The sequence below is a fragment of the Rhipicephalus microplus genome, chromosome X, assembly GCF_043290135.1.
Source record: "Rhipicephalus microplus isolate Deutch F79 chromosome X, USDA_Rmic, whole genome shotgun sequence".
In the NCBI taxonomy this organism is placed as follows: domain Eukaryota; kingdom Metazoa; phylum Arthropoda; class Arachnida; order Ixodida; family Ixodidae; genus Rhipicephalus; species Rhipicephalus microplus.
The window spans coordinates 104,118,527-104,140,907 of NC_134710.1; the positions used below are offsets into that span (position 1 = coordinate 104,118,527).

At 43.2% G+C, this 22,381-nt stretch overlaps 2 protein-coding genes across 3 annotated transcripts in view; one reads left to right on the forward strand and one right to left on the reverse strand.

Annotated features, from left to right (window-relative positions):
• Positions 1–8,261: 8,261 nt before the first annotated feature.
• Positions 8,262–19,230, reverse strand: RFeSP (Rieske iron-sulfur protein). Its single transcript, XM_037427490.2, has 4 exons — positions 18,945–19,230; positions 18,497–18,640; positions 15,234–15,518; positions 8,262–8,552 (listed from the first exon to the last, which is right to left on the reverse strand). The coding sequence occupies exons 1-4, from the start codon at positions 19,153–19,155 to the stop codon at positions 8,371–8,373; spliced, it is 822 nt and encodes a 273-aa protein (XP_037283387.1). The 5' UTR covers positions 19,156–19,230; the 3' UTR covers positions 8,262–8,370.
• A 235-nt stretch (positions 19,231–19,465) lies between these two features.
• Gmd (GDP-mannose 4,6 dehydratase) overlaps positions 19,466–22,381 on the forward strand; it is a 70,528-nt gene continuing 67,612 nt past the window's right edge. For both annotated transcript variants that reach the window (XM_037427489.2, XM_075877349.1), the window contains exons 1-2: positions 19,466–19,611; positions 19,706–19,782. In XM_037427489.2, the coding sequence (XP_037283386.1) occupies positions 19,720–19,782 (63 nt within the window). In that variant the 5' untranslated portion in view covers positions 19,466–19,611; positions 19,706–19,719. The remainder of the gene's footprint in view (positions 19,612–19,705; positions 19,783–22,381) is intronic.

Sequence of the window (22,381 nt, forward strand, 5' to 3'; positions counted from 1 at the left end):
CGAACTTGTAACGCCTCTGTAAATATGCTGTACATAAACCTTGTTTAACTCACCGTCGTCTCGTCCGCTCGTCTTATCAGCTCTGCGCAGAAGCAGTCGCGAGCTGATAAACATACGCTACCAAACGGCTGGTGACCTTCCCGGCGGAGTTGAAAGCAGTGGCGCCTCCGGGGCCGTGTTGGCGTCGCCGTCTTTCGCAACAGTGGTGGCTTCGGCGGGATCGGGCCATCGTTCGCAACAGTGGTGGCAGCGGTGGGATCGGTCCGTCGTTCGCAACAGTAATCAAATGAATTACTTAAAAGAGAGTAATTTCAGTTAAACTAGTCATTACTCTCTCAATTATTTTCCACTCAAATATAGCATGACCACTTTTTTTATGGCGCCAAAAGTTTACCAATAGTTTTTTAAAGGCAAGAAAAACAACAGACAAATTCATCCAAAACATCAAATGCAGGAACAAGGCAGATTATCAGAAAAGCTGCAAGCATCTGAACTCGGAGACTTAAATAATGTTTCTTTAAAACCACGGCCCTCAATACTCCAGACAAAATGGATTAATGACGTCTCCACGCTTTGCTAAAGGCTGTGTTCATGCATGAATAATGAACTTTTGTTAAAGGGGCCCTCCAACACTTTTGAAGCACACATTTTTTTGTATGTGTTTTGCGTAGACCGATGGCCGGGAATGATTTTAGCATAGGTTTAAGCACCGATATCAAATCATTTAGTATTTTAATCGTGCAATAAATAAAGTCACCTCATTGCTGCCGACCGCGTAGGCGCACAGTGGCGCTCGCTAGAGCTACGCGGGCGGAAATGACGACAATGAGCGCAGCCTATCACAGGACGCGTAAAGCCTCGCTCCGAAGCAAAAGAATCTGCTCGAGTTCTGACAAGTCGGGGAAGCTCATTTCTACCAGCCTCACCCAGCTAGCTGTTCGGCCGCGTACACAAAATGACGTGGTCAGGCACCACGTTGCCTGTTACTGTAGCAACAGCGTCATAAACACATTTGACAGAACAGGCAACAATGGAGTACGAGCTTCTTCTACGTAAGAGCTTTCAGCCCATGTCATTAGAGGCCCCCTGCAACGTCACAGCAGAAAGTGAAATGTGGTCATGTCACCTTGCAAAATTCAAGTTGAGGGTAGGCATTTTTTTCTTGTATTTTGAATTTTTTAAAAATTGAATAACATCACAGTGCGTGCGGCTATCGCTGCTGTTCTTGCTGCACTAATTTGTCTGTGCGTCAGTCTATGCATTCCATGAGTAAAAAATTGGGGGGTTGAAAAGTGTTAGAGGGCCCCTTTAAAGGGGTATCGACACAAAATTTCGGGGCAGAGATAGCCTGCGGGGTCGATTCTCGTGAACATTCGTATAGCAACGGCAAAATACCAACAGCGAATATAGCTTGGAAGGTATTTCAAATTAATTTCGAAGTTTGCGTGAGCGACCGACTCGGTAGTGCTGTAGACACCCTCGGAGGGGACCCTGAGGCGACCCCCTACTTCCTTGACGTCACCACGGTGCAGTCAACAAAACAAGTTATGATGACGTCATAGCCGCCATTTTTCTTTTGCCGCGTTGGTTCTCTAAGTCTATATTTCTCGGTGGCTGGTTGCGAGTTCGTGGCTGTGGCGCACGCTTAGAAAGTTTTGTGTTTTGCGACATTCCAGTCTCGTTTCCTATTTAAAAGTAATTCTTGATGCGGATTGTGCGTCACAGCTCTGTGTGGTGACGTGGTTAAGAGCTGCACACGCTAGGTGGCGACAGTTGCACCCAGTTTTTGGAACTCTCAAACCGAAACTGATTGATAATGAGGGGCCTGTAGTTAATTATCTGTTGCGTGTTGTAGCAAACGATGCATTGTATCATGACTAACAGGCAGCAGGAAAACGCGAGGCCAAGAGTTTTTTGTGTCATTACCTTTCTAAAGTGATTTCAATGTAATTTCATTACATTCCGAAAGTAAATAGTAACTTATCAATACTTTCACTATTACTTTTGGTCAGTTGTAATTTATAATGTATATAATTCATTTACAGTTTAGAAATAATTTTGCTATCGCTGATAATAACTCTGAATCGTGTGGTGCCTACCCATGTACCACAATATATGTGGATATGTGCTACACGTTACTGAAAAGAAGGCTTTCACGACATATGTAATGGCCATGTCATGTATTTCCCGTCATGACCAGTTAAATTCATCATACACTCATGTCCTCCAGTTTTGGAAGAATATGCTTAGTGAAGGAAATGATAATAAGCATGGCCAGACACAGGCAGGAAGATGAATGGACAAATAGATAGAAACATAATACAAATTTAAAAGACGAACTTTTTGATGAGGAATGTATGTACAATGTGGGTTTTGTAAGTGCATACCATCATAATTCTCAGCCTCTTTTTTATGTCCAATGCAGCATGAAGGCCACTCCCAATGATCTCCAGTTTACCTTATCCTGCGCGAGTCAGCTCTATATCTGTGAACATTTAAATTTTCCTGGTCCATCAAACCCACTGCCATCATTGGCATCTTTTATGTCCCTTTGGCATTCCTTCCTTTGTTCTGACCACCGATTGTCTGTCCTACACATTATGTGGACGGCCAAGGTCTATTTCTTTCACTTACTATAAACTAAAATATCAGTTACCCATTTGCTGTCTTACCCAGTCTACTATCTGCCAATCCTTCTGTTATGCGTATTAATTCTATTCCATAGTGCGCGATGTTGTCCTACACTTTTAACAAGAAAAGTTTTTTACGTTGAGGTCCACCAAGGCTTTTCTGACATATTTCTCTCACGGATATGATGTAAAATATATACTAACAAATTGCAAAAAAAGAAAAAAAAGAGGATTAAAGAAGGTTTCATAGATGGGCATCGAGCCTATGCCCTCTCGCTCCGCAGTGTGTGGCGCAAAATCACCAAACCAGAAAGTGTACGTTGCCCAGCTTGCTAACACTGAGCCATTCACATACATGTACCATAAATTATTGACGGTCCTCAAGAGCTCAGTGATTTCAGCATGTTTTCGTCATGAGTAGCAAGATGCCGCAAAGGACGTGCGTATAAAGGTCGTCACTCTGCACGTTGCATGCAACAAGCATGCAACCCCACAGGGCATTGTTCTTGCGTGTGCATTTGTCTTGTGGTTCAGCCGCTTAGTACCTCTGATGCTTCCACCACAAGTTTGCTTTGAAGTTACAGTGGTTAACAAAGCACACGCTGTCGCTGCCGTGTTTACGAAAGGAGTGCGCTGCTCACACGAAGTAAGAATTGCGCCAGTTCGCCCTTGCCCTTTGTATACTTGTGTGTTCTTTTCGTGCGTGTTTCTGTCTATTGAAGCAGCACGCTCTCAATGTCAATCTGTCACAGTTGTTCTTCTGCGCTTGTTCTGCGTATGCTCATTTCGCGTGTGCTTTCAGCTTGAGGTGCACACAGCAAGTTTCGAGCTGCGTGCCGTTCTTCGTGCGACATTAGAATTCGCTGCCGTAGCATTCATTCCTTTGCCCTTGTGGCGAAATCATGCACAATAAACGCTCAACTTTTTCTGTCAAGACACATTTCACTTTCATGGTATAACGATTCCTAGACAGAGCAGTACACGTCACCGAAGCAAAAATTCAAGCATATTCAATGACTTTCCAGGACAAGTTGGAAGTTTTTCAAGGATTCAGAGCGGCATGCAGAGTTGCGATTTTTTCACTCTAAAATTTTCAAAAATGACCAATTTTATTGCACTTACAGTAAACAGATATCATAATGATAACAAAAAATGTAGTCTCAATAGCTTCGCAACATAACAACACTACTCAAGTTTACAAATACAGTTGAGATTTTCCAATATAGGGCACCAAGCTTCCATCTGCAAGGGTGCAATGCCATCGCCGTGCCATTTTGAAGATCTTTCCATACATGCCATCTTGCTTCCCGGGCTTTGGCATGCAGGAGGTGTTCCGAAAGTCTATAAACATCCAAGTTGCCATATGGATCTCAGACACAGCACGTGCAGCATGTTTTTTGCATGTGGGGTGAGTGTGCAGACTTCCAAAATGGCGATCAACTAGCATTCATGAGGATTGTTCATTGTAGTGTTATTTCACTTATACAATCAAACCTCGATATAACACGAATATAATTAAATATCCTTTATAACAAAGTAAAGAAAAAATGGGAAAGATGAGTAGTTAACAGTGTTAGGGATAACCTTTATAACGACTTTTCGAATATAATGACCTTATTTTCTTGCAAGATGCAACTTTGTTATAATGAGGTTTGAGCGTAGAAAGATGAATAAATGCATTTCTTAATGATGTTAATAATAACTAGCATGGGTTACTCTACAAGTACTAGACAGTAAAAATAAAGCTCCCAACACACAATGAAATCGTAGAACAGAGGTTGAGATTACTCCACTATGAGCTCTGTAAAGTTTACCAAACAGATTCAAAACATTCAGCATAATGTCATTTCGCTTACACCAAGATAAATAAATATATAGGAGGTATGCACTTCATTGAAGTCATCTGCGAAAAAAGCTAGCAGCGGGTTCACCACTTTGCAGTTCACGCACCGCACGAGCAAAAAACATGGCAACACCCATTTTTTTTTTCTTAAGCGTAGTTTGGAAGGGAAATGTATGAAGCTATCAGAAAGTGTCAAGTATAGTGCTAGAGAGGCTGGAAAGCAATGAAAGCACAGATTTCACCTTCGCCACAGGTCTGTCTGGCTTTTTCAGACCCGGCAGCGGCGGCGACATTCAAATCAAATCAAATCATTTTATTTTCCCAGAAAGAAACAGGTTCTGGAGAGGTTCACTGGCTAAAAGCTGTTTATGGACAGTTTGACGAGGCCAGTGAACCCTATACGCAAGGAGAAAGCATGACCGATGCTAAGTGACGACTTTGGTCAGTTTAGTTAGTGCCCCTCTTGAGCGTGTGCTGGACCTTATTTCTTCGTACGCACTCATGCTTCTTGAACTAAGCAGTTGAGTGGTTACCTTGCATAGGTGCGGTGCTGGCGTTCTGCGCAACTGAGAAAACATTTAGATGTCACCGCAGTGCCCACACCGCGTTAAACACACATTATTTTTTGTGCAGTTAATTACTGCTGTACACATTAATTACTGCTGTACAAATTAATTACTACAGTACACAAAAACCTGTCATTTCCAAGTCAGTTGCACATCAGTGGCATGAAACCATGTTTCCCTCGTCTCATCCAAGCCGCACGAAAAGTGAAGTGACTTCCCCAGCACGTGTAAAGCCCTCAGCAATGCCCAGATCACGAACGGCACGTAGTTAGGAGTCAGCCATGCCCACCACACAAATTCCAAACCTGCAAAGTCTTGACCTCACACAAGCATTGAAGCATTTCAGTATGTGGCTTTTTCACGGGGCACCACACCTTCTACCTCACTCTCCATAGGGAGAGGGTGCGACGCCGTGTCAAGAAGTAACGCTCTGATGGGCTTCAACAAACATGTGTAGTCAGGCCTTAAAAGGGGTGGCGACAATATTTATGGCTTGCACAATTTTTCCTGCAAGTGTTTCTTATAGCTTCAACAAGCACGACACATGCACCAAGATTAATTTATTATCACTAAATAATTTATTATCGCCTAATTGTGATGTGGACAATTTTCCGTTTCGGTTTGTTGGGACCGAGTTGGGCAGAGACGTAGCAGTGTAGATGACTTGGTCACATGATTGATTGATATGTGGGGTTTAACGTCCCAAAACCACCATATCATTATGAGAGATGCCGTAGTGGAGGGCTCCGGGAATTTCGACCACCTGGGGTTCTTTAACGTGCACCCAAATCTGAGCACACGGGCCTACAACATTTCTGCCTCCATTGGAAAGGCAGCCGCCGCAGCCGGGATACGATCCCGTGACCTGCGGGTCAGCAGCCGAGTACCTTAGCCACTAGACCACCGCGGCGGGGCATGACTTAGTCACATGATCACACAAAGCTCATAATCGCATCATGTAAAGTATCATCTGCACTTGCACACATGTGCCACACAAGCACTTGCAAAAACAAACTCGCCGCTAGCTGCAGTAGCCGCGATGCTTTACTGATATGTAGTATACGTGGCAGAAGCCCGGAGGTCGCTCACATCACTACAGATCTGGTGTGACATCACTACACCTTTCGTTGCCCTTCCAATAGAGCTATGTCAGTGTTGCACCCGCTCGCGATGGGCCTTGATCGGGAAAATGAGCCTTTAGGTACACTTTGGAAGTGAATTAAAATATATTCTAAATGTTTTCAGAGTATGACCATTCATGTGAAGTGTCCTTGCATACAGAGGAAACCCACAAGAGGCTTGCAATAGCCTTGAAATTTGATGGCACCACACCATTAAGAGTGATGGCTTGTGTACAGTTGACACTTGCAGCACGCCGCTCTAACACCAGGAAGTAACAACAGTGACAGTAGTTAATTTGCACTCAATTTGTGGATACATGTGTGTTCTTTTCTAGCATCCTTCTTGGCGTTTCAACAGCATGCTTCCAGTGTCGAGCTGTGACAGTTGCTGTGCACATTCTTTTTGAGAGTCCTTTGTGCTTGAAGGGCACGTTGCATGTACACACCAAATGGCTGGGCCTTCTTGTTGTCACATTCTATTTCCTTGCTATAGCATTCACTGCTTCACTCTCGCCGGGAAGCTTTTTTTTTTCCAGATGCCTTTTTGCAAAATGGGACCATGTGCACCCATGCTACATATTGATTGATATGTGGGGTTTAACGTCCCAAAACCACTACATGATTATGAGAGACCCATGCTACATATTACTGGTTCGAAAATGAGGAGTCTGACAGGCTGACACACTGATTTACCGCATTTAGGAGGTCGCAATGTCGATGTGCGAATGCACTGCTCAGGAAATTCAAGGATTTTCAAGGACGGAAAAAAATCCCAGGACTTTCAAGGGCCTTGAAAATACATTTTCAAATTCAAGGGTTTTCAAGAATTTCAAAGACCTAGAGGAATCGGGCACATTTTTTTTTCAAAGATTTCTTCTATATGTTAAGAATCGCAACATGTAAAAATATATGCTTTTCTGCTTATTTACAGCAGCGGATTGCCTGTCATTGTTTGGGAATACATGCCATATGTGCTCCAGCCCATTCTTATCATTAGGCGTTAACTTTCTGTAACTACAGAGGAGCCTACAGCGAAGTAGGCTCCCTTCTACTAATTCATTGATGTATATGCACTCTGTAAAGACTCCAAGGGCTGATTGTTATTCATGACTATATACCAAGTCATATAGTGTGGATACAAATAAAAGTAACACTGAGAAAATTTTGACAGTTTACAAAAAAAAGGCATTTTAACTCGTACTGTGGCTTTACTACTTTTGCAGTGCAACATTCTAAGTGAAATATGGCCACCACCATATCGTGTAGTATGCTTTGAAGAAAACTTGTACACGTTTTAAAAAAGAACGGTCTGTTTCAAGCATGAAAAATGTTTGGCTACTGAAATACTTGACAGCTGTTCAAAATTTGTCTTCCTAGCACAGTGCCCCAGTCCGGTACTCTAGTGGATGCTTGTAACTGCTCGTCACTGTAGATTGTTCCAACTTTTACACTAAAGTAAGCAATTTAGATTAAGAGTTCACAAATGTGTACCACATACTGCATTTTTCAGCTTATTTATGCTTTGTAACAATCTATGGACTATTTCATGAGTTTGTAACAATCTATGGACTATTTCATGAGTTTTGCTTAGCATAAATTACCTAATGTTCATCTTCACTGGGCCTTACCGACCAGCTGAAATGCTAGTAAAAACAGGGTATAAAAAAATTCTCAGTTCAATAGGTCTGACAAAATAGATACAAACAATGATGCACCATGTTTCACTTCTATATTGAAATTACTTAAGCGAGGAATGGCACTAGAACCAACAAGGAGACTTGCCAGTAAGGAGACAAAGATGAAGAAAACGTGCTTCGACAAAGATGAGTCCACTTGTCAACATGTTGGTGCAAGCAACAATCCTTGCCCAACAGCTCCTCGTGCCTCTGAGCCTCTATCTTTGCCTGAGCTCCAGTCTTGTTTGAACTTCAACATCAAGTCAGCCCTCACTTACTTTACCTAATATTACTGTCAGTGTTCCACAAGAAAATGGCTGAGCTAGTATGCCACAGTCATACGTAGCTTCCAAAGCTAGTGCAGTGAGTAAACATTTAAATGCAGCAAGAACTATGAAGTAGATGCAAGAACGAGCACTCGGACAGAATTTTAACAATGTAGTTTTACTGGCAGAAGCCTACAGTGCAAGAACACAGCTACTGCACGCAGTGCACGCTGGCTGTGCCGGGAGTTTTAGTCTACATCTAAACATGCTAGCCCACAAGAACTGTTGAGTCGCTGGTAAACTCGTACGGAGGCACCTCAAGGTTTAAAGGTGCCGGCCCTTTGCGGATGCGGCCAGATGCGTCATAGTGAGACCCATGACACGGGCAGTAGTAGCCTCCAAAATCTCCCGCGTTGGCAATAGGCACACAGCCCAGATGAGTGCATACACCTGCATATATTGAACATGTCTATGACCATCGAGGTTTTGCAGAAAAACCAAAAATGAAACCTAACACAGACCAATTGAGATCGATTAGGAATGTTCCATTTTGTAAAGGCACACGTCCATGTACAGCATGAAATAAAGACTGTAGTAAACGAATGATCAACAAGAAAATTACTGCTCTTCTACTAAATATATAAAAAAAGGAAGGGAACCTTGAAGGCTCGTTTCTTTGTTTGACAAGACATTAATGATAACCAGCAAATAATGAAGCCAAGTAACCTATAGGGGATGTTAAATTAACTGTTTTATGTGTGTTGTAGCAATTGTAATAGAGATGCAAAGAAAGTAAAACGGACAAAAAGACAACTTGCCTAAACCTTCCTACGCCTCATTGGTTGCTGGTTAAAGGTTACTTGTTCTGTTCTAGGCCTATCTGGAGTTTTCCGGCTGCACAAGCACCCAATATATGAAAGATTACTCATCTCTGCTATGCTCTTTCAATGCCATGAACGGAACGAGCACAGCATGTAGGCCAGCATTAGAGACAAGAGCATATGAACTAAGCCACATGCCTGCGAATAATAACATGCTAAAAACAGTGTGTTCCAATCAATTCCAGACAGCAAAGCAAACTTGAAGCATAATACGACAGATAGTGGAACACAAACACACTTACTGGCTTGTTTCTTGGCATTCAATTTCTTACATAACAGTAAACAAAGACTTTTATAATTTGCTTTAAAGAATATACTAAATCAAAAATCTCTAACCACACACTTCAAGATAATTATATACTTCTCCAGTGTCAAGTAAGATAGTCAAAGAAATGCAAACAAGAAAGTATCTCTGAAAGAAAAAAGGAATGGTGATGGCCACCTTGAAGGCGGCTTCACTTGTGGTTCTGTAATAATTTTGGCCCAGACATCACACAGATATATCACTACAAAACTGCGCGAAAAATCGACAAGAAACAGAGAAGGCACACACACAAGCGCAGATGTGTATGTTTTGTGTGATGATTGTGTGATGATTGTGTGATGAAGATGTGTGAGCAGTTTTGTAGTGATGATTTACCAACTCGCCCAGCGTTCAGTACACAGATATATGCAATTGACACATCACTTTCCGAAAAATGCATTCTTTCCAAGCAGTGCCTCCTGCCTAACCAACACATACTTTGTTTCAAATGACCCTTAACGTGACCACAATTTAAAAGTAATAAAGCTCTCTTCTATCCCCTCTTACCTCGGTGCTTGTGTTACCTCAGTGCTACACAAGCACTGTTGCGACTTCAGTGCCATTTTCCTTGTGATTTATTTACATCAGGATTAAATAAAGTCATAATATGAGCAGATGTCTGTCAAAGGCAGTGAAATAGCTGTCTATACAGAGATAAAGAATGCAAACAAAAGCAGAGAAGTGCAGCATAATGGCGTGTAAGTGAATGGAGCACAAGTGGCATATGACCACTAATACACACGTAGCAATTGAACCGTTTATGCAGTTTAAATGTTTTTTACAATGATATGACCACATTGATGAACTTCAAATTGATTTATCACTAGGGATGGGCAATTATCAAATATTTAATCAAACCCTGAATAATCAAAACAAATACTTTTCTTCCATCAGAAGACTTTGATTGATATGTGGGGTTTAACGTCCCAAAACCACCATATGATTACGAGAGACGCCGTAGTGGAGGACTCCGGAAATTTTGACCACCTGGGGTTCTTTAACGTGCACCCAAATCTGAGCACACGGGCCTACAACATTTCCGCCTCCATCGGACATCAGAAGACTTTAATTTCGTAATATTTGCAACTTTCACCACCTAGAGAGGGCGCTAATGTAACTCAACATGGCTGTTGTTTGGGGGATCGTGCAGCCACCGCCAGTGTGCCCGTCACTTCGAACTGTGCAGTATTTTCAGCTGCATAGAAGGTCAGACTCTGGCATGTATTACATCCCACACTGCGTGTTGAGAAGCACGTGTGTGGTGTATTATTGAACGAAAAGAAGTTTTGAATGTCGGGCCAATCGTTTGCTGAGGTGTGAACGAATGCACAAACAGCTTTGTGAACACTATCCAAGTATTGTGCCTGCTGACTTGCCGACCGTGGAAAAATACACGCATGAGCCATGGTTCGAACTCTAGCGCAACGAAATGATGGTGAGTTCATGTACTGCACTGACTTCTTTACTTTCGTAGGGGGGGGGGGGGGGGTTGTATCTTTCTTTGATGGGGTATTCTCGCCGACTTTGTCTGTGGGACTGGCACCTATGGAAGTGTAGTTACAGTGAAACCCCGTTCATACACTTTTCAGCGGACCGGGTAAGAAAAACGCAACAGCAAAGAAAATGCAAGAGTGAGGAAAGCTTCGAAGATGAATGAGAGCACAGGCGATTTGACTACAAACAATTTATTTCAGCATGGTGAGCTTAAGACTTATAATATTCGAAGATAGCTGACTGCCGCTTTTTTCGCTCGCTGGTAAGCACCACACGTTTCTCAATAATCTGGAAGGGCGCATTGCTTTCAGAGTCGCTTTGGTGTGCGATGTACCTGCGAAGGTAGTCCACAGAGTTGAGATCGGCTGACTCCACTGCAAACTCTTCAGAATGGCATGGCTGGTGATCGTGGTTATCAATGTCGCTGTCTTCAGTTGCAATCGAGTTTGCAACGACCTCTGCGATTATCTGGCACTCCGACGTCACGACGGCCGCATCCCCAGAAACGTAGTCGCCGTACCAGAGAACACCTATACCACTTGCCGTACATCATACCCACGGCACCCAGCACATTCATTGCCTCACTGAGCTCTTATTCAGAAGAGGCTGCTTCAGATTGTTGAGCTTCGAGGAGTTCATACGGAACCTACACCTCGCGAATCAGTGCTCTACAGCTGACGTACTCCATCGAAATTGTCACAGATTGCGTTTACAAGTTCAATAGTGACAGGCTTAGCGCACACAACAGCGACTGAAGACGAGTCACAAAATGCGGCGTGCAGCGGTGGGACTGTCACGCACTTCTGGCATTCCGTAGTGAAACTAGTGAAACTTCCGTAGTAAGCACAGTGATTATGGTAACAGCACTTTTACAAATGGCCCCTTTTAGTACACTGTATCTAGGGGTGGCTTATCCAACTCGCCTGCGGCTTTTTGCAGCCTGTTCCGTAGCCAAGACAGGCCAAGACTGTCAAACGTCAAATCAAAATGGTGGTGCCCAGGCGAGTTCAGCGGACTAGGTTGCCACGAATCATGCAGGAATGTTGTCACAGTTGCAACATAACAGCAGGTTTTGCAATACATGGGATTCTATGAGAGCTGTTCCGGGACCGATGAAAGACAACGTAACAGCTGGGAAACGCAGCAGCGAAGAACGTAACAGTGGGGTTGCACTGTACGTTTTTTTTACCCGCAGGTAATACAGAAACACTTGTTTCTAACTAGGCCTGAGCACTGTGCACGAATGAAGCGCTTGCTGCTGATGCGTGTGGCATGGAGTATATATGCCCACAGTCGTTCCCTTTTAGCTAGGTCACGTGAGCAGATGGCTGTGGTCTTCAGAGGCTTAGGGCATCCGAGGCATCTCGCACGGAAGCAAAGGTGGCACAGGTATAGAGCAACCTGCTTCTTAAGTATTTTAGCTTCGATGCATGGCTGAAAGAAGCAGTTGTGCTCTGAAGAGCGCAACAATCCATTTGCAAGATCTAGCTAATACTAGTGAGCCGAGACCTCTGTGTTCGAACCCTATTATCGCTTTGCATGGCAGAAACGCTGCTTTAAATGCATTTCTAAACGAAACACACTTGATTGTATTTGCATGCTGAAGCGTGATCAATGAGGTGGTAAAGCACGTGACTAATTTCAAGCATGCTTGGAAGCCGATTATATCACCATAGATGTATGTTAATTTCAACTGAAACATTTATTTACATCATATACTATAGTCTTGCAGGTAAAGGACAACAACGAAAAAAATCGGCCAATTGGCTGCTTTACTAAGCAGTGGTGCGCACAGCAATAAAAACAGTAAGAAAATGTGTGATCTGTGCAAAATAAACTAAAAACCCAACATTCTATAAAAAAAACACGATGAAAAAGATATTTGTTGAGAAGGGATGCTTCACTTCTACTCGCACGCATGCGCACGGGTGGGTGCAGACGGGTGGCGGGGCACCCCCCCAGAAACCTAAGAATGTTTACCACATACAGTGATGTAGTAAAGTTAAAGGGGTGGGGCACTTCAACAGGATTTCGCCCTCTCCTAAAGTACAACCCTGCGCACGCATATGGTTCTACTGAAATGTTACGAGTGCAAATATTTATTTTCTCTCTCCCTCTCTCACAGGGTTACTGCTCGTGCAAAGCAGAAAACCTCAACCTCGCCTTTCACTGTATGGCGTGTGCACAGCATAACCTTACACATTCTGCGATTCTTGTACCTGTAGCTCCCAGTGAGCAAACAATAAAGAGTAAATCAAATCTACTGCAAGTCGCAGTACCTGTCTGACTTCGATAGTGCACTACCAAATTCAGAATAACCAGAGTAAAAATTGCCAGCGACTAAATATAAAGCACCAGAAAACTGCCAAAGTGAGGTCGACTGAACGCTGGCATGAGCTGGCTGCACGGGCATCCTTGCGACCACAGTTATGACGGCTGCCGCATAGTGGCGCCAGAATCTGCGAAAGTTGCATACAGTTAGGTAAAAAAGAACACACCAGTAAGCTCTTTTTACAAAATGCGTGATTGCACATAACCATATCAAGCACAACCTACACCTGAAAGGACATTTATGAATACAATGGCCTTGGCTCAATTCAAATGCTGTACAAACTTAAGCAATCATTTTTTTCCCCAACTAGAAGTACTGCATTTGTACCCATCATAGTGTCATTGTAGCTATAGTATTGTGCTGGTAAACACAAGGGCATGGGTTTAGATTCAGTCGCAGCAGCGACTTCAATTCAAGGCGAGCAAAATTACAAAAAGTGCCATGCCTGCGTCCATAAATTAAATCGTGAATATTTAAGAACCTCAGTTAGTCAAACTTGACAAAGAGTCCTTACTGTCATAGTATTTTAATTACGGCACGTAAAACGGTCCTATCTTTACTTTGTTGATATCGTTCTCTCTTTTTGTTGTTTTTGTTCTGCAACTGTTTTCCTTAGAATGAGCAGCTTGACACAGCTGAAGGAGTTGAAGTTCCTCCACATGCCATTTTTGCAAAAAGTAGCAATAACAATAATTCCCAACAAGCAACCCTATCGCGTCACCCCTCCATATATGTTCAGGGAATCAGTAAGCAACTGGCGAGGGTGTTGGGGAAGGAAGGTATTCAGGCGGCAAACAAACCCACATCAACGACTCATGCCGTGACCAAAACACTGGCTGCCAAAAGAAAGACTCCCTGGGCTAGTCTACAAGTTTCCAGGAACCAATTACCATGCCACACATTGGCGGGACAAAAAACCACTAGGTTTGCAAGAAATGTTCAGCACAGTCGCAGCGAAAGCTGGAAGAGTGGCCTTTCAGAGCCCTCTCAAGCGCTCTTTGGGTAACTGCTACAGACACACTTGCACAGTACCCACTATGCCGTTAATCATCATAATTTTTGTGTAGTATGTAGTAGAGAGGCATTCTCTATGCCACCATTCGTCATCACTCTGAGAAGCGTGGTACCCACTACACACTTGCAAGAAGTTTTGTGCAATTTTTCGATGCTGTGGCTGATGAAGAAATACCATTGAAGCTTTTGTAATGGGTTAGAGCATTCAACCTCGCACTCATTTTGCAATTCACATTAAGCGATACTTGGGTGTTCTTTTGCTGTTTAAAACGCTTTATAACTCATATTAATGTGATTTTTTTCCCAACATGAAGACTGCCTCAGAACAGTTTGTCACGGAGTTTCAAGCACCGGCGTGGCTCTGTGGTAGAATACTGGGCTGGCAGGCAAGGGACCCAGGTTGGAATCCCATTGTGTCCTTGGCGTTTTTTTATTTATTCAGTTATTTCTTATTTTGTGCAATAATGAATATAGAGACCGGCGGCGGCAAACAACTACAGTGTAAGCGACCCTTGTTTCGATCTCGTAATAGCTTTCACTGTGAAAAATTTACAGAAAAGATACGGCAACATCAAAACGACGATGTACATAGCTTCAACGCTTCAGGAAATGCTCTTGCAGAACACCGTGAAAAGATGGACCATCACATCAGTTTCAACACTGCCCAGGTCATCGACACTGTAGGTGGCCACCTCAAAGGACAATTCTTGAGTCTCTTAGTATATACAAACACCTAAAAATATTGACCACTCAACTGGGACTCTGGCAAGCGTATATGTACACGGTCTGCTGAATCAACAGAGAAAACAATGCAGGAACAAGAACGGCGGGAAGGACGGTGGGGAAGGGGACACCACTAAGAAAAATTGGCCGGACAGTCACTCCAGAAAAATAAACTGAATAGGTCTCGAAACAAAGAACCAGTTTTTAATTTTAATATCAACAACTATAAACTAAAGGTGGCTGGAGAGTGCTTTGTTTGTACAAGTAAATACTTGAATACTGCGTTCGCTGGCAATGTACGGCATTCTTGCATACCGAGGTTTCTAGTTTTTATGGTGCAATGTCTCTGAAGTAATGCAAGAAATATTTTTAAAAATGCATACCTAGGACAATCAACCACTCTGGGTTCTGCGTCCTTTCTTTGTCAGACTGTGGATCCCGTAGAGATGCCATGTCAACAGAAGCTTCCCTGCTGATCTCCTCACTCGTCCGATGGCGTACAAACAGCGGCTTTCCCCGCCACTTGAAGGTAGCATTCTTTCCTTCCGGAATTTCACTCAGCTTCACCTCAATCTTGGCCATGGCCAGGACGTCAGCAGAGGCAGCCAGGGCCATCACAAATTTTGTCACGAGGGACTTGGCAGCGTAGGTGCCCCCCACAGCTCCAGCTGCGTACAGGTGCAACTATAAATTACAAATATTCCTTGCCACTGCGTACAATTATGCCTCAAAATAATTTCCAATACTTAAAATACTTCTTCAGGCTTTATCGAAATTGGCATTCAAGTCAACCATGGAATTAGAATGTGAAATGCCGACATAGTTCTAACAATTTTTTAGACTAAACAAGCACACTTATGCATTGCATCTTTTCTGTTTGGTCTGCGGAATATTTATTCTCAAGTACAGCATCAATTGTTAAGCAGAGTTTTTCATAGCCCATGCAGTATAAATTGTGCGGGCGTACGCGTGCAACATGCGAGTACAAAATGTAACAGAAAAAAATTCTGAATCGCATCAAAAATAACAGAAACACGATGCAATGCACCACTATTTCATAAAGCATGCTCTTAACGAAGTGCCAACACCAAATATTGAAGGCGAGATAACTTGGATATATTTGTGTGGACACACACTCATAATCTACAAATATCGGCCGTTAATATAGCCTAGCACATATTTGAAACCCAATTTTAAAGGCAGTGTCGCACAACTCACCTCGTGACATTAATGCAGGTTTGTTTTTAATGTAAAAAAATGACAATCACCTGCATCATGAGCACAATGGCTGCCACGCTGCTTGCAAGCACTTGGGAAAGGGGGAACACCTCCATCATAGACTTGCATGGGAGTATAAAGGCTGACATCCTAGCCTTAGTCATGAATTTTTGGAAGGTCATGAACATTGTTACGGGGAAGACAGACCCAGAAGGCACAGACTTGAGGAAAGATGCGTATTCACAGCTGGTTATTTAAGCACAGCTGCCAATAAGAAGAGCTCACACCAGTCCATACGCTGTCCTTTTCTTCCTCTTGCTGATCGCTATGCCACTAGTACGTAGGTAGCAATATTTACAACATCCTACAGTCGATTATGGCAGCTCCAAGGGAGTCTTCATTAAACAAAGTTGTCAAGGCTGTGCTTCTGTGCCCACGGTTTTATGTGCTCCCCACTGGGTCCCACCTCTCTTGGCACTCTCTGAAATCGAAACTGTGATTGGGAACTATAAAAACGTCTTCAAATAATTGACTGTCCTGTGCTTAAGCAAACAAGGTTTCCAGATAGGATAAGTGGAGAATTTACTATTACAGCAACAGAATAAAACAAGATGTAAAATTTTTGTGTCAGTACTCCTTCCTGCTAGTGTGAGGTGATATTTGTCCATTTTTAACTAGCCAGAAATTCATGTATCACATCAGTATATCTTATCATTGTTCAGCCCTCAACAAAAAAAAAATTATTTCTGCGTGAATGAATGTTTCATACATATTCCCCTGAGCAAAAAAAAAAAAAAAAAGCCTGCAGATGAGGGTTCAATTATAAAGTCAATTTTTTTGCCAACAATAAATCCAACTTGAAATCGGGCGCTGTATGCTATGCTTAGCATTGTAAAATTTTCCAGTGCGCTCATGCTGTCGAGTTTGGTCATCTGAATTACAAATAAACTATAGTTGTATAGAACTTTGAAAGTCCCCGGCAATTACTAGTGAAAGGTGGATGCACACAATTCTTGCATCAAAGGGCACGAACTCCAGACTGACATGATGAGTCAAACTGCCTGTGACCTTGCCTTTGAAGAACATTGTCAAGGGCATAAGCGAGGCTATTCAGTAATGGGGGTTGATCAACTGATGCGATTTGGTTGTCCGAGTGGGGCCCCTTCAGACTTCATAAATTGTATAATACAGATGATTTCTTTACAGGACTGGTCCATGTAATGTATGTACAGTTGTATGGGTGCCCACAGTGTCACCTATACTGCTATCCTCCAAGATTGAAGATGCATTCAATCCTCGATACAATAAAGCCAGATATAACGAAATATCAGCTATAAGGAAATAAATGAATAATATTCCTGCAATAGATACAGTGTTACAAATAACCTTTACAATGATTTTTTTGGATATTACAAACTTATTTTCTTGTAAGATGGAACTCCGTTATAATTAGGTTAGAATGTATAATGTAGCCTAGAATACCACACTCCCCAACTGAGATTTGGCGTGGGTTTTCACCAATCACCAGCTAAAGGAACGACGAGATTTCTTTTTGCTAGCTGCACCAACATGTCTATATACAATCAACTCACTTCAGCCACGTACTCCTTTAAGCATAGCATAAAGTCTTATGGTATACATTATCAGTGCAAAGAATACGTAGTGTCAACATTCATATTTAATTTTTATTTTTTACCTTATTTCTTAATATTTTCTATAGTTAATACAAATAAAACTTTCACTTTCAACAAATATAGCTTTGCAGTTCCATTTATTCTTTCACTCAATATTAAAACCAAAGATCTGAGTTTTTACCATTCTAGACCTCAGAGATCGCACGCTGACAGAAGGTGCGAAGTCTTGGAGGCCATCACACAGTGTACTCGGCAGCACGGATTTTCAAGTGTTTCAGTTTTGTGCCTGTCCACAAAAATGATATCAGACGCATGTACATTTTTGTGAGCAGTAACCGTAACTATACAGAGTATTAGCATAATTTGACTACTTCACAAAGCACTCTCCGATTCTCTGTTGCCAGTTTAACATCCCATGACAGCACATGCATAAGCGTAACAAAGGTACACTAATGTGAATGGGGCAAGCAATATATATGGGGAATAGTTGAACTTCTCATTGCTACGTATGCTTAATTATTATGTGCATACGTATCAAATATTCGTGGTGAGAATAATATACACAGCATCCTCTTACACTTTTTCAAAGGTATCAAATGTGTCGCATCATTTCGTTATTCTCATACATTTTCGCAATATCCATACTGACCTCGATACCACGCGGGAGACAGGTTCACAGCGGTATTGTAAACGTACTGTAAATGTGAGGTGGCAAATAAGTTTCAACAAGGTACCTGGTTTAGATTGCTGCATGAAACAATTCAGAGAGGCAAAGGCTCGTGCTTCCGACTCACCGGTGAGAATAAGGTAGGTCTGCACTTTGCTGGACACCTGGCTATCCCGCGACGAGCTGGCCGGATCCATGTTCGACTTCCTCCGGTAGGCAGAAAAATCCGGCACCTTGATATCCGTGTGGGCCATTCGTACTTGGGCTGGGGCTATATTAATGAAATAAAAACCACGAGCCATACAGCACACGACAATCGAAACTGCCTATCAAGACGATAGTTATAGCGCGAGAACAAAACGACGACAGAGACAAGAAGGACACGAAAGACACCGCGCTATAACTATCGTCATGCCATACCAACTAGCCCAAGCTGCCACACTTCTAAATGCCTATCAAGGTCATGAACACGGAGATCACGATTCAATTAACCCATGCAAATAAGCTCCCCTGGGCACTAAAAACTTCGAGCAAAGTACGGTTATTTTGTGAATGGAAACCGTTTCAAAACTAACCTGTAAAGCTTCCAGAGCAAGCAAGCAGTTCTCTCGTTGGCAAAGACTTCGCAAGGGCATAGTGCGAGAGCTTAGCAGGCGACGGCGGCACCTTCACTTCTTTTTTTACCTCAACGACCGGACTAATCGGCTGGACTTGAGACGCTACAGCTTTCGATGAAGCCTTTACATAACTAGCAAGACTACTCGCGCGTCCTTTAACGCAGATCATCTTTTTTTGAAGCACCGAACCCGGCGACAGCACTGAATGACCCACCAGCCAGTTCACCGGAAAGGGTGCTGGACACTGGAGTCGACCGGAGCGCTCATTCCGGAAAAGCGCGAATCCTATCTAGCCAAAATGTATACAAAATTAGCCTGTAATCATTATAACTCTAAATCCAAGATAAAATGAAGACTGTGAAAATTATGAGGCATTGTTTTCCTTTTTACTAATATTTGGTTGATGAATGCTCCTTCTTCTCAACGAGGTTTCGTATTCCGTGGTGGGCTACCCCGCCATGAAGCCGGCAAGCCATGGCGGAAGCCGTGCGGCAAGCAGCCCATTGGCGATAGACGACATTGTAGGTGCTCAGTGGGCGGTGTCTTGTCCGTAGCAGTCGAAACCTTGGTCTAAACTCTCTCGCTTGACGCCGGTACTCTGTATCACCAGTAGGGCGCTTTTCAGGTAACGGAAGCGTTAGTTTATCCTTCTGATGCTTAGTTTGTTTACTGTGTGATAATATACGTCGGCATCTTTTTCACTTCCTGCGTGCGTGCAGCCAAGTTTCACAACATGGCATCAGGGGAGGATGGTTCAAAGAGAAAAGTGGCGTTGATTTCGGGAATTACTGGACAGGTGAGTGAGCTGTCATCATTCAGTTTGTCGCGGCTATCTTTCTTGCGGTGTTCTGTCTCCATTTCGTCGGCCCACTGCTCGCGAATACGTGGCAAACGAACGCGGAACACTTGCTGCTCGCGTCAGTAGCCACGTAGAGAGTTGAACATTCTCAACGCTGAAACTATTGCACATAGCTATTAAATATAAAGAATGTGTAGTCGTTGTTGAATACTTGCAAGCAAGCAGTTGCATGTTTTCCTCTTGGTGGCATTTGGTAATTAAAAAAAATTGGTAAGTCGGCTCTCCTGCATGCTTTATTAAACCGAAAACTCCATCCCATTGACCTTTTTTTTTTCGCTCTTTATGCTTCCCTTCTCCCACCAGCCCTATTTTAGTGAAGTTAAGCGAACCCTGCAAATGATTTGAACACACGCAAACACACACAATGCAATTGTCTAGTTGGTTGCCACAGCATTGTTGCCTAGGCATGGTATCCAAGAACCTGTCATTCGAGGCATGGTACCAGTATTTATGCTGTACATTTGCAATCTTTCTGAGTGAGCATGGGAGCGCGTAACTTTCGAAGCTGCAAGCGCAGTTAAGCGGTGGCAGCGAAAAGCATTAGTAGTGATTATACGGTATGCGATAATTCTGCCGTCGCACGCATTGCGTCAGGCGAGCGAGCGCGTGTCGTCTGCTCTACGGGTACTGCAGTAAAAAGGCTGGGCGCTACAAAGCGGTAACAGTGTTGAACTTGAAAGTAGGTTATCTTTTGCTGGCGTTCGCAAGCTTATCCTGGACCTGTATCGAGGCGGTTTTACCGGCGCGCATTTTTTTTTTTTTTAAGCATGAAGGTCAGGTGCCGGTGCACACTGGATAACTCGTGAAAGAGCGCATGAAAAAACTTGTAGGATTGCTCTGCTTCTGTAACTGCTATGAACATTTAAGAAAATGTATGAAAAAAAAAAAACGTTGCTTAAAGTCTAGGTACTAGATAGTGGAGAGGGGGAGCGGTGGAGGGGGTGCCGCCCGTCTCGACTCTCTCCTCTGCGCGCCGGAAGAGTGAGTAGAGTCCGGCCGTGGGTGGGGCGAACCCCCCTCCCCCGTCAGCGAGTTTACAAAGGCGAGCGGATAGACCCCCCCCCCCCCCCCCCCCCACAATGCACCTTCCAACATTGGTTTATACACCACATATTGCCTTTCTTGTCTCTGTGTCGTCGTTTTGTTCTCGCGCTATAACCGAGGGGAGACCCGCCCAAGTTTGCCCGGCGACGCCAGCGCTTGCCTTTCCCCTGCCAGAAAAAGCGCACAACAGTAGAGCCTTCCGACCCTTCCGCTCCCTTTGGCTTCCACGCATTTGCGAAGCACGCGATGCACGTGAAACGTCCCTCGTTCCGCGATGTCACCCCAACGGGGTGACATCGCGGAACGAGGGACGTTTCCCATTCATCGTTTCCCATTCATCGTATCAACCGCCTACGATGAATGGGAAGACGGCGCTATCAAGTAGTTGGTGCTACCAAGGTGCTACAGAAACGCTGTGCGCACGCCTGTGTCGACGCTGCCGCAAGACTCGTCGCTCCGTTTGCAACGATGGTCGAAAGCATCGAAGTCGGCGCAGATTTGCAGTGAAAAATGGATAATGACGGTTCGAAGAGTTAATGTGCGGACAATAATCGTAATTGTATACAGCAGCGACGAGAGCCTTCAAAATACTTTTCAACTGTATGTCAAAATGCCTCAGCAACTCCATTATTCAAGTTAAAACTCTGTTGCCAGCTTTTAAGTAAAATTTCAGCGTAAAATCTAAACAATTTTGAACCATACACCATGCATTCAGCTAAAGATTTATTGGAACAGGCAAAATTATCACAACATATACCCTGGCACAGAGAGCATGTAAAAATCAAGTGTTGAAAGCTGTATCTGTAAGAACAATTTACGTGGACAAGAGACTTACTGGCATGTGTTTTTATTCGTGAAGTTAAATGCACTCATAGTCCCTAACTTCAATGATGAAAACAGGAAAGGATTAATGTGATGCAGTTCAACCACAGTAAAAACAGAGTGAAAGTGGCGTTTGCAGCAAAAATGCTTTATCTGGTAATAGTTATAGAATCAATAGTGCTGCCAATACTTGGGCTGCATTTATTGTGGTAGTTCAGGGATTAGAAAATAAACCTTCAGCTGATCCCATGTTTTGCTGCTTCAGGGTTGGCCCATCGGGGCCAATTATTTTTTAAATTTTGGGTATTTTGTGTATGTATAATTAAATTTGTCTAGAAAATGCTAGTTGGTTTGTTATTTGAATATTTGCGCACCCCTTGTAGTGTTGTTGCTATCATTGACCCACCATCTTTGTGTGTATGTGATTGGGAATCTGTAAACATCACGAGTGCTTTTTTTTTGTCCTGTATCCCATCTCTCATTGAACACACTCTTGCACATGTCTCAAAGTATGTAAATGGAAAAAAGAAAATGCACTTGGCTACAAGTGATGCCGATTCGTGACATGCAATGCAAGTAAAAACAAAAGTGTATTTGGTGAAAGTTGCTCTTAATCTTGCCGTCCATGCAAGGAGGATCAGTTTATTGCACATCTTTTTTACTCTTAGCT

Bases quoted from the DNA above. Each gene is read 5' to 3' on its own strand.
- RFeSP (XM_037427490.2), bottom strand. From the start codon at position 19,155: ATGATCTGCGTTAAAGGACGCGCGAGTAGTCTTGCTAGTTATGTAAAG. The intron at 15,519-18,496 runs GTGAGTCGGAAG...ACCTGTACGCAG, and splicing joins GACCTACCTTATTCTCACCG to CTGGAGCTGTGGGGGGCACC. The intron at 8,553-15,233 runs GTATGCATTTTT...CAATATATGCAG, and splicing joins AGAGTGGTTGATTGTCCTAG to GTGTATGCACTCATCTGGGC.